Source organism: Notamacropus eugenii, chromosome 2, assembly GCF_028372415.1.
Source record: "Notamacropus eugenii isolate mMacEug1 chromosome 2, mMacEug1.pri_v2, whole genome shotgun sequence".
NCBI lineage: Eukaryota > Metazoa > Chordata > Mammalia > Diprotodontia > Macropodidae > Notamacropus > Notamacropus eugenii.
The window spans coordinates 287,173,522-287,189,036 of NC_092873.1; the positions used below are offsets into that span (position 1 = coordinate 287,173,522).

Genomic DNA, 15,515 nt, shown 5'->3' on the forward strand with positions numbered 1-15,515 from the left:
AAATTTGCTCCTGTGTAAATATCATAAAAAAGGATACGTGTGTTTGTCCTTCGTTGCCAAAGAAGACCATGCCATCAGAGAAATGATGACATGACCTTGCACTTGATTTTGTTTTAAATGAGGGAGGGCTGTGCAGGTCACCAGCCTCACTTCTCCTCCAGAGCCATCTGAATCTAGTGACCAGATATTCATCAGAATGACTGGAGATGACTCAGGATGAAGGAATTGGGGTTAAGTGACTCACCCAAGGTCACACAGCTAGTGAGGGTCAAGTGTCTGAAGTGAGATTTGAACTCAGGTCCTCCTGACTCCTGCACTGGTGCTCTATCCACTGCACCACCTAGCTGCTCTGAAAAAGGATATATACATTTTCAGACAGTAGTCACGTTTAATAAAATCTTGATAATAACCACTTTCCCCAAGTGAAAAGAAAAAGTTAACTAATACCCAACTCATTATCCCAATTGTCTCTCTAATCCCAAATCAAATAAAATCCTTCACTGATTCAAAAATAAATGCCAAATTCTGATATAAGATGCAATGAAACTTGTTTCCTTCACTAAAGTGATAAGCCACTTACTTCACATTCTCCAAGATGTTAAAGAAGTTTTAAACTACATGCCAATATTTTTTTTAAAAAGACATTTGGGGGATACCTAAATTTTTATCAATCAACAAGCAATTATTAAGCACCTACTATGCATTAGATATTAAGGATACAAAGGAAAAAGTCAAATAGTTAAAAGTTAAGTCTCTGAGTTTACATTCTATCAAAAGACAAAAAATCCCTTTCAATATTTTACCCATTATATGTGTTTGTGTGCACGCACGTGTCTGTGTGTATATGTATGTCCTGTTATTGTCCTTTGTTATCAAAGAGGACCATGATATCAGGAAGGTGATGTCATGACTTGCAAGTGAACTGCATTTAAGAGAGGGAGAGCTGTGCAAGGTCACCAAGCTATATAGATCAGGACAACTGGAGATGGCACTCGTGTGTGTGCGTGCGTGTGTGTATATGTATTACTAAACAAATATAAGGTAATTTCAAGGAAGGGCAGAAGCCATTAGTAGCTGTGGTGATCAGGAAAGGCTTCGTGCATAATGTGGGGAAACTTGAGGGAAACTAAGGACTCTAAAAGATGAGGAGAGAGTACTTTCTAGGCAAGAGACAAAGACACAGAGAAGAGAGATGGAATATAGTGAGTGAGGAACAGTAAGATTAGTTCAGCTGAGCAGCAGAAGGGGAGTCATATGTGATAATTTTGGAAAAATAGGATGGTTACAGGTTGTGAAGAGCTTTAAATGTCAACTGAAGGACTTCATTTTTTGATCCCAGAGGTAATAGAAAGAGTTTGTATGGAGGAGTGGCGTGATCAAAATTTGTGCTTTAGCAAAACCATGTTGGTCTCTTTGTGGCAGATAGATTCAAGAAGAGACAACACAAGAAAACCAATTAGGAGGTGACTGCAATAATCCAAGGAAGAAGAGATAACGGCATAAACTAGGGTGGCTATATGAGTGGAAAGAAAGGAAGAGATATGAGATTTGTTATAGAGGCTAAAAAATTGGCAATCTACTGGATATGTGATATCATGAAAGAGAGGACAGAGGAGAGGATGAAGATAAGAATGGTGTTGTCCTTAAAAAAAAAGTCCTGAAAAGGGGTATGTTGTGGGAGGAGAGGATGGATAATGAGTTCCATTTTGGACATGACTTAAGTATGGGATACCAACAGTATGAACTCAGTTTGAATAATGGATAGTTGGTGATACAACACTAGAGCTCAGGAAAAAAACAAGGGAGTAATCAAAAAAAAAACCAAGTAGATTTGGGAGTCATTTGCAAATGGGAGCTGATAATGTCACCAAGTGAGAGAATAGAGAGAAAAGGACCCAGGCCAAGTCCTAAGAAATACCCACAGTCAAGACAGCTTGATATGAATGATGATCCAGTAAAAGAGACTGGGAATAAGGAGTCACATAGGTAGAAGAAAAAAGAGAAAGGTGTGCCAGGAGAACTCAGAGAGGAGAGTATCCATAAGGAGAGAGTGATTAAAGTGTCAAATACCAAAGAGAGGTCACAAAAGGTGAGCACTGAGAAAAGGCCATCAGATTTGGCAAGAGACCATTTGTAAGTTTGCAGAGAGATTTCACTCATAGTTATCTGAGGACCCAGTGCCCAAATTTAAGATTACTGTATTTCTTGGAAGCTTATCCCAGATGTCATATACCCCCAGGTAGCTTGAGGCCACAGTAAAGTAGGGAAGCAGTCCTGACCCAGTTATGGAGAATGACCATGTAGCATTTGGGAATCAAAGACTTCTGCCAAGTGGTACACACCTCACATTAAGATTCCCCATTACCAAGCTCAAGCATGCCCAAGCTTGTTCTGGGATACAGTTCTGCACCCACAGCAAGTTTCCTAATTCCCTAATAGTTTTCATGCTGTGAAGAACAACTCCTCGACTACAATCAGAAGAGTGGATTATGCATCAATTATCCCTGACAATGTTTCCCTCTATTAGTGTGGACAATTATGAGTTGACAACACCCTTATTTTCAACATGCTGTCATTCCTATTATTTAACTAATATTCCTGTGACTAAAATAATGGGTATTATACTCATTTTACACATAAATAAATGCAATTAAACAAGATCCAGTAAGCAGCAGAAAAAGGTTTTAACTAAGATAATCTTACAATGTACTAGAGCTGGCAATCTAGTCACTGGAATTCTCAGCATCTTATACAGCATTTTTTTAAAGAGTCCCAAATGGAGTCATAGGTAGTATTAAAATATTCATTTCCTGTGCATTTTGCAGGTAGCTAAAAATCTTTATTTTAGAGACAGAGCAAGATAGGAAAAGGATTAAATAGTTGTCACACACCAGGAATATGGATGATTCTCAGTTCTTTTAGCTTGTCTCTTTAGTTTAAATCCCTTTTTACTGTCCTTACTTAGAAGGATAGAGTGACTGTGACCAATTTACCACCCCGAAAAAAAAAAGCAAATGTAAAATTACTGGAATAGTCATTTAAATATAACAGAATATAACAGTTTCACATCACCTTAGAATCAAACTACTTTCCCTAAATAAAATGGTTTATCACTACATTTTCCAAAATGACACTAGAGAGCATATGATTTAACAGATTATACGATTTATCTTTATTCTCCTTCCTAGTTTTAAAAAATTGGGAGGGTGAGGGAGGGAGTTGCTACTTACTCGTGACACTAGAGACAAAAAAATTAACAGGCATATAGTCATGAAAATCCTTTGCAATGAGAAAACGCTTATAATATATTGAAAACCCAGGGGTTCATTTTCCTGCTACCAACATTATGAAACATTCTATTAAGTCACTACAAAGGAAAGGAAAGAAGGTATGTAAGTGTTAGGATCATAATCTATGAATCAGGATGGAACAAAGACTCCTTTCATGAAAGAAAGGGAACCAAGTTATCCAGAAAACTCCCTCAGTCGGGATGACTGATTACCGTTCCTTCGGGAGGTTAAAGAGAATCATTTGGTCAAAATGGCCCACCCCCTCAAAAACCGAGGCGGAGGGTGTCCGCTGTGACAGCCCACCCTAGGCAGGGCCTTGCCCCTCCCGTTCCAGCCTTTTCCCAATGCTGGGAGCAGCTCTTCCTCCGCCGCACCCCAGCCCTTCCTTTCCACGCAGGCGCCCCCTTCCACAACCCCGTGGCCCCAACAATACCTCGGCCCCCCCTTACATAAGAAGCGCAGAGCCGAGGCGCCGCAGGGCCACTCAACACCGTGCCACCAACGGGCGCGGGCGCATCATCTCTAGGTGATGCGGGGGGCCTCGGCCGCTGTCCAGCCCCGGCCGTGGGGGAGGAACGAAGGAGAGCACTCCCTCCTCAGCCCTTCCTCCGGCTCCGCGCGATCCGAGCCCCGACCCCTCCCGGGAGGGCCCCGAGGTCCAGGTGGGATGGGGGGAGGGGCCGGCCCACGCCCTCCTCAGTCCCCCCTCCCCGGCCTCCGCCCCGGGAGGCTCCCGAGCGCTCCCCCCCGACCCCGCCCCGGGAGCTGAGCCCTCTGACAGGTGGTGACCAAGGGAACCAGATGCGGACGCCTGCCCCAGTCCGGCCCCGCCCCCGCCTCGCCTCCCTTCTCCCCTCCCCAAGGGTCACTCACCTGAAGGCTCCGGCGGGAGCCCAGAGACGCGACACAAGAAAAAGCCGGGCCGGCGGGGCTGATGCGGAGTGCTGGGCTGAGGTCCGTCCGTCCGTCCCTCCGTCGTTCGGTCAGGCAGGCAGGCAAGCGGTCCCTCCCCCGGCCCCGCGGCGGCGGCGGCTCCGGCACAGCCTCTCCCCGACTGCAGTTGTCAAGTGGGGCTCGAGCCAAGGAGCTCCAGCCAATCACGGCACCTCTCTGATCCTCGTCAGGACCCCACCAATCCGGGCGGCCAGGCCGCTGCCTGAGTCGGAGGCACAGACTGGAATCCTGATGGAGAGAAGGGAGGGGCTGGAGAGGAGAAGGGAGGGGCTGGGGGAGGAGGAGGAGGGAGGGGCCGGGGGAGGAGGAGGAGGGAGGGGCCGGGGGAGGAGGAGGAGGGAGGGGCCGGGGGAGGAGGAGGAGAAGGGAGGGGCCGGGGGAGGAGGAGAAGGGAGGGGCTGAGGGAGGAGGAGGAGAAGGGAGGGGCTGGGGAGGAGGAGGAGAAGGGAGGGGCTGGGGAGGAGGAGGAGAAGGGAGGGGCCGGGGGAGGAGGAGGAGAAGGGAGGGGCCGGGGGAGGAGGAGGAGAAGAGAGGGGCCGGGGGAGGAGGAGGAAGGAGGGGCGGGGGGAGAGAGGCACTCAGCCCTTCCAGCTCTTGGCCCCAGGGTGCCCAGGAGTGTCGCCGTCTCCGAAGCCTTAAGTGGTGAAGTCACTTGCTCCTTTGGGGACATTAAGCAATTGGAACTTCCCGCAGGCCGGGAGGACGTCTGTCTCCAGCCCTTCCTATGGAGCCCAGCCGCAGTGCCCCCTCCTCCGAGAAGTCTAACACGACTTTTCCAAACCGGCCCTCCAGGCTGCTGGTGGTATTTGTTGTCTGTCCCCCAAAGGTGGTCACACAGATGACTCGGGCATACACACCGATCAATCAACAAACAGTGAAGGGCTGTCATGACCAGAGACCGGGAGGCCTTGTGGAAAGAGAGAGACAGGAAGACAGAGCTGTGTTCGAGGCTTGCCCTGCCAATATTTAACAACCAGCTCCCCTAAAAACGTTTTAAAGTTTAACCTTCATTATTAACGTTTCCTCCTTCTCTTAAGTCTAGGCAATCAACAAAACAATAAATCAATACCTAATTTGTTGTGTTTGCTGATTTCTTAGGTATAATTAATCACACTGAAAATTTAACAATCAGCTCTTGGGAATTATTTGAGAAGGCTCCAAAATGACTGCTCCTCATACATACTGTCTGTGGTACCATGGGCAAGTTGTTTAACCATGCAGCATTCTCTAGGCAATTCTTTAGGATTATTCCTATAATTATCATTATAGGAAATTGTAGACAAGGTCACCTGCTGGTAGAGGGAGTCCAGAAATTCTCTGTATAAAAGAAATCATAGATCTAGTCACTAACGTATCATGTACCTGGCACCGTGCTAGGAAAAGGGTTACAAATGGAAAAATCAAATAATCCCTGTCCTCCAGGTGCTATCTGTTATTATTATTACACAAGTCTTTCCATATTTCTCTGAAATCTGTCACATTCCTCATTTCTTATGGTACAATAAAATTCTGTTGAATTTTTATAACATAATTTGTTTCATTGTTGTCCAACTGATGAGCATCCATTTTGTTTCCAATTTCTTGCCACAACAAAAAATGTGTTGCTATAAATATATCAGTCCTTCCCATCTGATTTAGAATTAGAAAGGATTGGAACATTTACAAAGGTCGAATAGGGTGAGAAAGCCTAGAAAGCAGTCCACACTGATTCATGTAAGACCCATGTGGTTGAGATCTCAGACTCATTGAACCAGTAACAACTCACATTTACACAGCACTTTAAGGTTCACAAAGGTTACATATACATGATTAGTAATATTTTGGCCCAAAGAAGAAGCATTGCTTTTCTCACTCGAACCCCTTCCTAAAAATAGCTCCAAACATCACTAACACACACACTTTTTTATTTGATAAATGCCCCCTTACCAAAGGGCTCATACCATTGCTTAAGCAATTAAAAGTATATTATAATTGTACCCTACACACAAGACTTCATAATGGCACCATTATGTTGACAATTATAACCTAGTCCTGTTTAGATTCCTTCTCAGTTCATAAATTTTATCTTGCTTGCACTGGCCATAATATAATGATAATAATACCTTACACTTGTATTGGGTTTTACAGTTTTCAAAGGACTTTTATCAACTCTATTGCTTCTCATAAGATGGAATACTGCCAAATATGTGGCATCTTCTTTGCCACTTCATTCTTATACTCTCCAGACCTTAGGGTCTGCCCTTCCTTCAAGTCTCTTTCCTACTCTCCTAACTTCTCTTCCCCCTTCTCAACTTCTTTTTATGTGTTATCTTCCCCTATTAAATTATGAACTCCTTGAGAAGAATTACTATCTTACATTAACCTTTCTTTGAATCTCCAGTGCTTAACGCTGACCAGTATGTAGTAGGTGCTGAATAAATGTTTACTGACTCTGATTGAGCACCCAATATGTAACTTAGTATATTGTAATACATGCATGGGGAGCTGCAAACAATACAGTTATTAATTTAAGGGAGAATATAATTTCATTGTACATAGTATTAGCTAATGTTATCATCTCTATAACTATGATATAATTCTATTGCTACATAATATCATATTAATATTATGTGAGTAATTTAATAAATATAATATATTTATGAACAATAATACATGATAATAATTGTATGACATAATATAGAATTATAATGTTATTATCATAATCTATATAACTAATATCCCTTGTGGGCCTGTGATTTTTTTTCTGAAATAGACACTTAATATTTTATTTTAGTATTTTAGCCTATTTTAGTATCCAATTGTGAACAAACTTCTATAACTTAAGTTTAATTTCACAAATTAAAAGTAATTCACAGTCCTGAAATAACCAAAAGGAATCTTACAAGAAGAAATATTAAAAACAGTGCTAAATAAGAAAACTTCAGGTCACTTCAAGAAAGGAAGAAAGTATGAACTGAGATCTAATGAAGGAGACAGCAACTTTAATCTTTTCCCAGGGAAGACATCAACTTATCCACAAAACCAAACTTCAAACATCTACTTTTTATTATGTAATAGGGCTTATTTTCTCATGTCATGGGACTCTGGAGCATTTACTTATTGTTATGAATGAAAAGCTTGAAAGACAGTTTCTGAGTAATTAATGATCAACTTATTAAATAATCAATAAATTGATGGTCAGTGATCCCTAATGCCTTAAATACCTTTGGAAAAGAAGGTGCCCTTGACATGTGAAAATCAACCCTGATTGGTAAACAGTTAATGAGGAGGTGGACATATTAATGAGCAGGTGGGCTAAAAGTCTTCAGCTCCTCCTACTGAGAATGTGATTTGATCATGAGACTCAGCTACTTCAAGCAATCTGGAGGTAGTAATCCATCTCTGCCCAGACCGCTCTGGTTGGTTTTTTCCCTTCATAAGCTGGGTCACTCTAAATTCTAATGAAGGCTTCCAAGGACAAAGGGCTCATTTCCTTGGGGCAAAAACTCACCTAAGTCTTATTGTTTGGTGGGGTCCTGCCCAAGATCAAAGATCACGTATCTCAAGGATGTGGGCAATCTCATCTATCAGCAATGACCCTCAAAGACTGATTGAATGACCTGCAAGAGCTGGTCCCTAAATGAGATCACTGAAAGGAAAAACCTCAATCCTAATTCAATAATTAGTTATTAATAGAAAAATAATCATTTCTCTTGGTATCTCATTAGTTTGCTAAAATGGTATCATCCATGAGGTGGATGCTAGGAAACTGGTTCTGGAAAAATCATGATGATTGGAGCACACATGGACATTTTTGCAAGTGACTCTGGCGTACTACACAGTTGAGACTCCAGCTATAGCACTGGAACTGCTCATATCTTTTAAAAAGGCCCGAGTCAGCACCAGTCATGGCTTTAGCTGCATTTGTATCTGAGAGAGCATAGTAGCACTGTTAACAGACTGTGGTGAGAAAGTCATGCTGTATGGGGAAGTAGGAGAATTAGAGGTCTCTTTCCTTAAGCCTTAGGCCACATGGGCCCCAAGAAATGGTCCTGGATCCATTAATTTTTCATTTGTTCTTTTCTGTTGAACCATGAGGACCTGGGAGTGCAGGAATCAAGGCTAGGTTACAGCTAGCCCCCACCTCAATGCCCTAAGGAGCAAGAGTCCAGGACTCCAGCCTAGTTGGACGTGAACTTGGTGAGAACAATGCTATGTAGGAACTAAGCTAAGTTGTGAACCTAATTCGAATCTAGACACTGAGGTGGTAAAGGCAGACTTAGTCTGAATGTATTGGGAGAAGATGTTTATGTACTTGTTCTTATATCTGTAAATTAAATATCCCTTTGTAAAAGCCACCCAATGAGAAGTGATTAAAAAGAATACAGACAGTGGGTAATCAAGCTGATGAAAGAGAAAAGAGAGTTCCACAACTCCCTCAGAGTACCTGGTTGTGAATGCAACCAGTCTAACACTGAGACAGCAGGGCCAGGGTCCGCCATGCTTCATTAATTATTTCTTGTCAATTCTAAATCAGGGAAGAACACAGTCCTCTAACTCTATTCCCTAATAGCAACATTATTGAGAAATTACAGGCAGAACACAACTTAATGTTATATTAAAATTGTTGTTCATCTTTCATTTTCAAAGAAGATCAATGACATCGTAGATATGATGTCTTGATTCTGCGACTGAATTGCATTTCATTAAAGAAGCGTTGCACAGTCTATTAGCCTTACTCTCACCTCCAAAGATATGGAAGTCGAGTAGCAAGACCAAATCAAGACAACTGGTGATGGGCAGGGACGCAGTGGATCTCTTTGGCTCTTGGATGTTTGAACAAGCTCTAAGCACTCCACATCTCCTGGTGCAGCTGCCTTCATGGCCATGGGAACAGACTGATCTCATCCACCCATTCTGCCTTCACATCCTTGGGTAGAACATTCCCCTAATTCACTGATGAATTTGAGACCCATCAATTACCCTTAACTTGGTTTAGCCTGTCAAGCATACTGTTTATCAGAATGTGGTTACTGCATGACACAGCTTGGAATCACAGAGGAGAGATGAGTGCCAGGTAGACACCAAAGGTGATGAGCAGCTCTGAAAAGAGCTGACAAGCCCTCACACCAGAAGTACTAGTCCTCCTTGAACATCCCTGTATTAAAATATTCACAGAAGAAATACTTTAATCTGAAAGAATAGAAAGGCATATTACCTAGTATAAGGGAGGGAATTTGACACTCACCTCAATCAATCATTCAACAGACATGAATTAGGTTCTTTAAAAATGTATACATATATACATATATATATTTACTCTGGGATCCTTTTGACAAGGGAAAACTCCTCATTGGTTGTGTGCAGAGGAGTGTGATTGGCTAACTAAACAAACTAACCAAGACCATGGGGGCTTTAAATAGAGAAGGTTCATCAGTGAGGCCAGTAAAGTAGTGAACTCCAGACTCATGAGTACCTTGAGCCTGTACCAGACAGCATCAAGGAAGTGGACAAAATGAGCATAGAAGCAGTGTCTTACACACACTACCTCTCCTCCCATTGACCTTGTTATTGAAAAGACTGGACCAGTAGGAGAAAATGCATCAAACTGAGAAGAGACAGGGAAACACTGAGGAAAAAACAGACAAATTTTGAGACAGAGGGATACAAAAATTTAACTACCCCAAGGAGGAAACATTCAAGGAAGGTGACTCCTTGTACCAGAAAGGAATGCCAGATATAGACTCAAGAAAGGACTTGTAGAAACAAAAATTTGTGAGTTTGCCCTTTAGGCATATGTGTTTTCTACAATAAGAGCCCACTCTCCCATTAACATGTGTGTACTTGTGAGAGAGAGTACCCCAGATTTTTGAGGGTGATATTTTGTTCTGACCACCTTAGTATATGCCCTTTTCTTTTTTAAAATTAATTTGTTTTCAACTTTCAACAATTACTTCCATAAATTTTAAACTTTCTCCCCCTCGCTTTCCAAGACAGCAGGCAATCTTATATGGGTTCTATACATACATTCTTACTAAACATATTTTCACATTAGTCATGTTGCATAGAATTAAAATAAATGGGAAAAACCATGAGAAAACCAAACCAAAACATAACAAAGTAAAAAATACTCTTCTGCATTCTGACTCTATAGTTCTTTCTCTGGATGTGGATGGCTTTTTGCATTGAGTCCTTTGAAAATGTTTTAGGTGCTTGATTTGCTGTGAAGGGCTAAAGTCTATTAGAAACAGTTCTCGCACATGTGACTGTTATCATATAATGTTCTCCTGATTCTGCTCATTTCACTCAGCATCAGTTCATATAAGTGTTTCAAGGTTTTTCTGAGTTCTGCCTGTTCGTCACTTCTTATAGTACAATAGTATTCCATTATATTCATATACCACAACTTGTTCAGTCATTCCCCAGTTGATGGACATCCCCTTGATTTCCAGTTCTTGGCCACCACAAAAAGAACTACTATAAATATTTTTGTATAAGTGGGTCCTTTTCCCATTTTTATGATCTCTTTGGGATACAGCCCTACAAATGGTAGCACTGGGTCAAAGGGTATACAGATTTTTATAGCCCTTTGGGTATAGGCCCTTTTCTAAAAACTAATTGAAGCATAGGTAATGAATGTCAATGGAAGTACACTGGTGGGGGCTTATTAGATACTCTACTAGATACCTACAACCTTTAAAATTCTGAGGAAAGTAGTAGTCACAGCTGTCCTCTGGGAGCCAAACTGTAAGTATAAGTGCCTGGTTATGGGACTGGCATATATCCCAACCTATTATCAGTACAGCTCACCAAGGAGCCATCATTCACATAGGTTCTCAATGAGTAGCTACAGTCACTATCCTAATATTTCTCAGAAAAAAATGGTTGGACAGTTATTAATTAGATTGCCAGATTCTAATTTGGATAATATGTGACATTCTGAACAGGCTAAAATTAGGAGTGAAAGAAGCCTTATTACATATTGTTTTTATTCTAGTTATTTGTGTATGTATATACGTGTGTGTATATATATATATATACACATATATATATACATACACATATACATATATATATAGTTCATCTCTCCTATCAAATTGTAAACTCCTAAAGATCAATAGCTATGTTATTTCATTGTTAAAACTCCTACTATATAATGCTTGACACAGACACTCAAATATTTGTTGATAAAAATTCATTGAACGAATAAGGCAGAGATTTTGTGCTAAGTGTCTAACCAGAAGGAACTGTAAGGGACTATTATACTTCATGACAGGTTAAAAAAATAAAACAAGTTACCTGACTGATAGAGTCACTACAGATACTTCTAAATGTTTCGGTAAGATACTGGTTTCCTAATGCAATATCAGATTTTTGTAAGATCATCTTAATTAAACTGATAAGCTCACTTTTTCTTCCATATCAACCTAATTTGACTAAGATTATATCAGCTTGCCTTTCCTACTAATTGCTGCCATGTCAACTAGTCATTCAAGAGGAAATGAGTCACTCAGTTAAGGGTACAGGCCTTGGATCTTTGAAAAGTACATAATTTTGAAGACATACTTTTTATCATGTCAATATTGTACAGTCATTATTTATGATTTAAACCCTTAACCAATGTAGATCTAAACTTAGTACTGTGGTTATTACATCTCATTTCAGAGGCAGTTTGGAAGACCTTGACTTCACCTCAGAGACCAACAGAAGAATCTGATGAAAAGAGATGAGAAAATGGAATCCCTTTTCCTTCTTTGCAGAGGCAGGGAACTATGGAAGGAGGGCATTCATTGCATGTACTTTCAGATTTAGTTGATGGATTGGTTAATTTGACGAACCACTTTTTTTCTCTTTTATCCTTTTTTTATAGGACGTGCCTCTCTACATAAGAAAAGAAGAAAGGACATATTTGGAAATGAAGATGATATAAAAAATAAAATATATTGATAAAAAACTTTCACGATAAGATTACAAAATAAAGAAAAGCTGGCAAAGGCATGAATCAGTGTAAAAAGATGTCACAATAAAGTGTATACCACTTTATGGTTGGTTGGTTGTTGTCCGTTTTCAAAGAGGACCAAAATGACATCACCATGATAAAGTGAAGTTTCAGTGTGTCCGACTGTGGCTAATCAGACCAACATGAGCTCGGAAAGCTCTACCACAGGTTGGGCACAGATAGTCCATATGAGTACTTGGGGTGGATACTCCAAATCTGTGCATCCTACACCTTTGTCCTGTCTCAATTCTGCTTTGCTCATAAAGCACAGCACCTTTTCTGATGTGGGCACGCCATGCTGAGCAGTCCTGTGCCAATGTCTCCCATGTTGCACAGTGAAATCCAAAACCTTGGGGAGAGGGAGAGAGAGAGAGAGAGAGAGAGAGAGAGAGAGAGAGAGAGAGAGAGAGAGAGAGAGAGAGAAAGAAAGAAATTTAGTGTTGACATAAGAAGCCAAGAGTTCTGAGATCCCTTCTAGCTCAAAACTACCCTACCACTGGCATTCAGTACTGGTAGTAGCCAGGTTCTAGGTAGTCTTTGCTAATGAAAAAGTTGTTTTTTCCCTATGTGCAATAAGAAGACACACTTTGTGTTATTTCTCTACAGAAAAACATATTAAGGGCTGAAAGAGAATTTCAGACAATTTTTCCATGTTATTATAACCTATACAAATTCCAGGTGCTGAGAAAAATACAGAAGTCAGTCACTTTAGAATTCAGAAGAAAATTTGACCTTAAAATTCTTCAAATATAAGTCTTGTGCTAACATTTAAATAAGTTACACACTACACGTTCAGAATTTCTTCGATCAGACTGTCATATAGTGAAAGGATAGCTTTATTTTTTCCTATACATAGTTGGAGAGCAAAAGTGATTGATAAATTTAAAATTTTTTTTTCTAGTTTATGTTTATATGGCACGTTATGGTTTTAAGTGTACTTTCACAAACTTAGGGCAGCTAGATGGAACAGTAGATAGAGTGCCAGGTCTGGAGACAGGAAGACTCATGTTCCTGTATTCAAATCTGGCCTCAGACACTTACTAGTCGTGTGACCTTGGGCATGTCACGTAACCCTGTTTGCCTCAGTTTCCTCACTTGTAAAATGAGTTGGAAAAGGAAATGGTAAACCACTCTAGTATCTTTGCCAAGAATACCCCAAATGGGCTCACAGAGTCAGACATGAATGAAAACAACTAAACAACAAACACGTCTGTAATGTAGTCAAGACAAATAATATACCAGCTTGCAGACGAGAAAATTGGTGCTCAAAGTTGCAACTTGTCTTTCAATGCCAAGCCCACCATCCCAGGCTAACTGTATTTAAGCATGGCATAATACAATTTGCTACTGAAGCTGATTAATTCCACATGTCATCATTTCTAGTGTCCTATGAAATGGAAACTGGACATTTACTTGAACACCACTTCTGAATCCTGTAGTCTCCAGGAAGATAGCTTTTAGAAACTGTCTTAAAACAATATAGTAGTAAAGCAGTAAATAAATTCGTTGAAATGATTTGGTCATCTAACCAGAGGAGTTAAGGCCCAAAGGTTACATTCAACTTAACACTCCTGAGTACAGCCCAAACTAGATTAAAATGTAATTGGGAAATGTTTAACAACAGAATAAGTATACAACAAAATATGGTTTCCTAAGTCAATATGCAGCCTGCAGGGATTCTTTTGTACAGTTTAGTGGTCCCACTTCTGAGTTCAGCTCCAATGGTCAACACTACCAGGCTTTTCCAGACAGAAATTATTAGTTAAGGTCCTTAAAGAAATAAAGTTGTGGAGTCCTTGGGAGTTCTTACAATTCTTTCCTTGAATTTCATCTTTTATGCACTGAAATCTATAATTTCTTTCAAAAGTTTCTAAATTTAAAAAGAAATGTTAATAATTGTACTGTATAAGGCAACTGGAGTCATTAAATCTACTGTTTTAAGCTTTCAATATCAACATCAACTTTCTGTATAAGAGGAAGATACAGTCTAAGAATTCATCATTAAAACTGGGAAATAATTGCAAGATGAGTATTAGATTTTAATGACTTTAATGAAGGGTCATTTGTAAATGATAAATTCTTAACATATAGCTATATAATTAAATCCTGCACTATACCCTTAAAACTGGCAGTATTGGCACATTACCTGTTTTCAAGAAGTAATTGTGTCTAATTTAAAGTACAACTAGTTTGAATGGGAATTTCTGTTAATTTTGAAAAAAGACAGTATAATCTAGGTGATATTAGCCTTTTGTACTGCCTTGCTTGCCTTTCCCAATGATTGTACTTAAGAAATGAGGATACAGGGTATAGACCAATGCCTGACACTATACACAAGAATAAAGTCCAAATGGATACATGATCTAGGTATAAAGACTGATACTATAAACAAATTAGGGGAGAAAGGAATAGTATATTTGTCAAATTTATGGACAATGGAGAAATTTTTGACCAAAAAAGACATAGAGAACATTATGAAGTGCAAAATGGAAAATTTTGATTACATTAAATTGAAAAGTTTTTGCGCAAACAAACCCAATGCAATCAAGATTAGGAGGGAAGCAGAAAACTGGGGAAAAAATGTTGCAACTAGTGTCTGTGATAAAGGCCTCATTTCTAAAATATATAGAGAACTGAGTCAAATGTACAAGAATACAAATAATTCCCCAACTGATAAATGGTCAAAGGATATGAACAGGGAGTTTTCAGAGGAAGAAATTAAAGCTATCTATAGTCATATGAAAAATGCTTTAAATCACTAGTGATTAGAGAGATGCAAATCAAAACAACTCTGAGTTACCTCATCCCACCTATCAGATAGGCTAACATGACAAAACAGGAAGATGGCAAATGTTGGGGATGTGGGAGAATTGGAATACTAGTTCATTGTTGGTGGGGCTATGAGCTGATCCAACCATTCTGGAGAGCAACTTGGAACTATGCCCAAAGGGCTACAAAAATGTGCATACCCTTTGACCCAGCAATAGCACTTCTAGGACTGTATCCTACAGAGATCATAAAAATGGGAAAGGGTCCCACATGTACAAAAATATTTATAGCAGCTCTCTTTGTAGTGGCCAAAAACTGGAAATCACAGGGATGCCTATCAATTGAGGAATAGCTAAACAAGTTGTGGTATATGAATGTAATGGAATACTATTGTGCTATAAGAAATGATGAACAAGAAGACTTCAGAGAGGCCTAGAAGGACTTATATGAACTGATGCTGAGTGAAAGGAGCAGAACCAGGAGAACTTTGTACACAGCAACAATCACAGTGTGCGAGGAATTTT

General features: G+C 40.2%; 1 protein-coding gene across 5 annotated transcripts in view; it reads right to left on the minus strand.

The window, feature by feature from the left end:
• The window catches only part of WDR47 (WD repeat domain 47), an 81,468-nt gene extending 77,174 nt beyond the window's left edge, over positions 1–4,294 (minus strand). For 2 of the 5 annotated variants that reach the window (XM_072644198.1, XM_072644197.1), the window contains exon 1: positions 3,740–3,819. In XM_072644198.1, coding sequence (XP_072500299.1) covers positions 3,740–3,741 — 2 coding nt within the window. In that variant the 5' untranslated portion in view covers positions 3,742–3,819. Of the gene's footprint in view, positions 1–244; positions 3,623–3,739; positions 3,820–4,163 lie in introns of those variants that run through there. The other 3 variants (XM_072644199.1, XM_072644200.1, XM_072644201.1) reach the window with 3 other exon arrangements.
• Between the last annotated feature and the right edge of the window lie 11,221 nt (positions 4,295–15,515).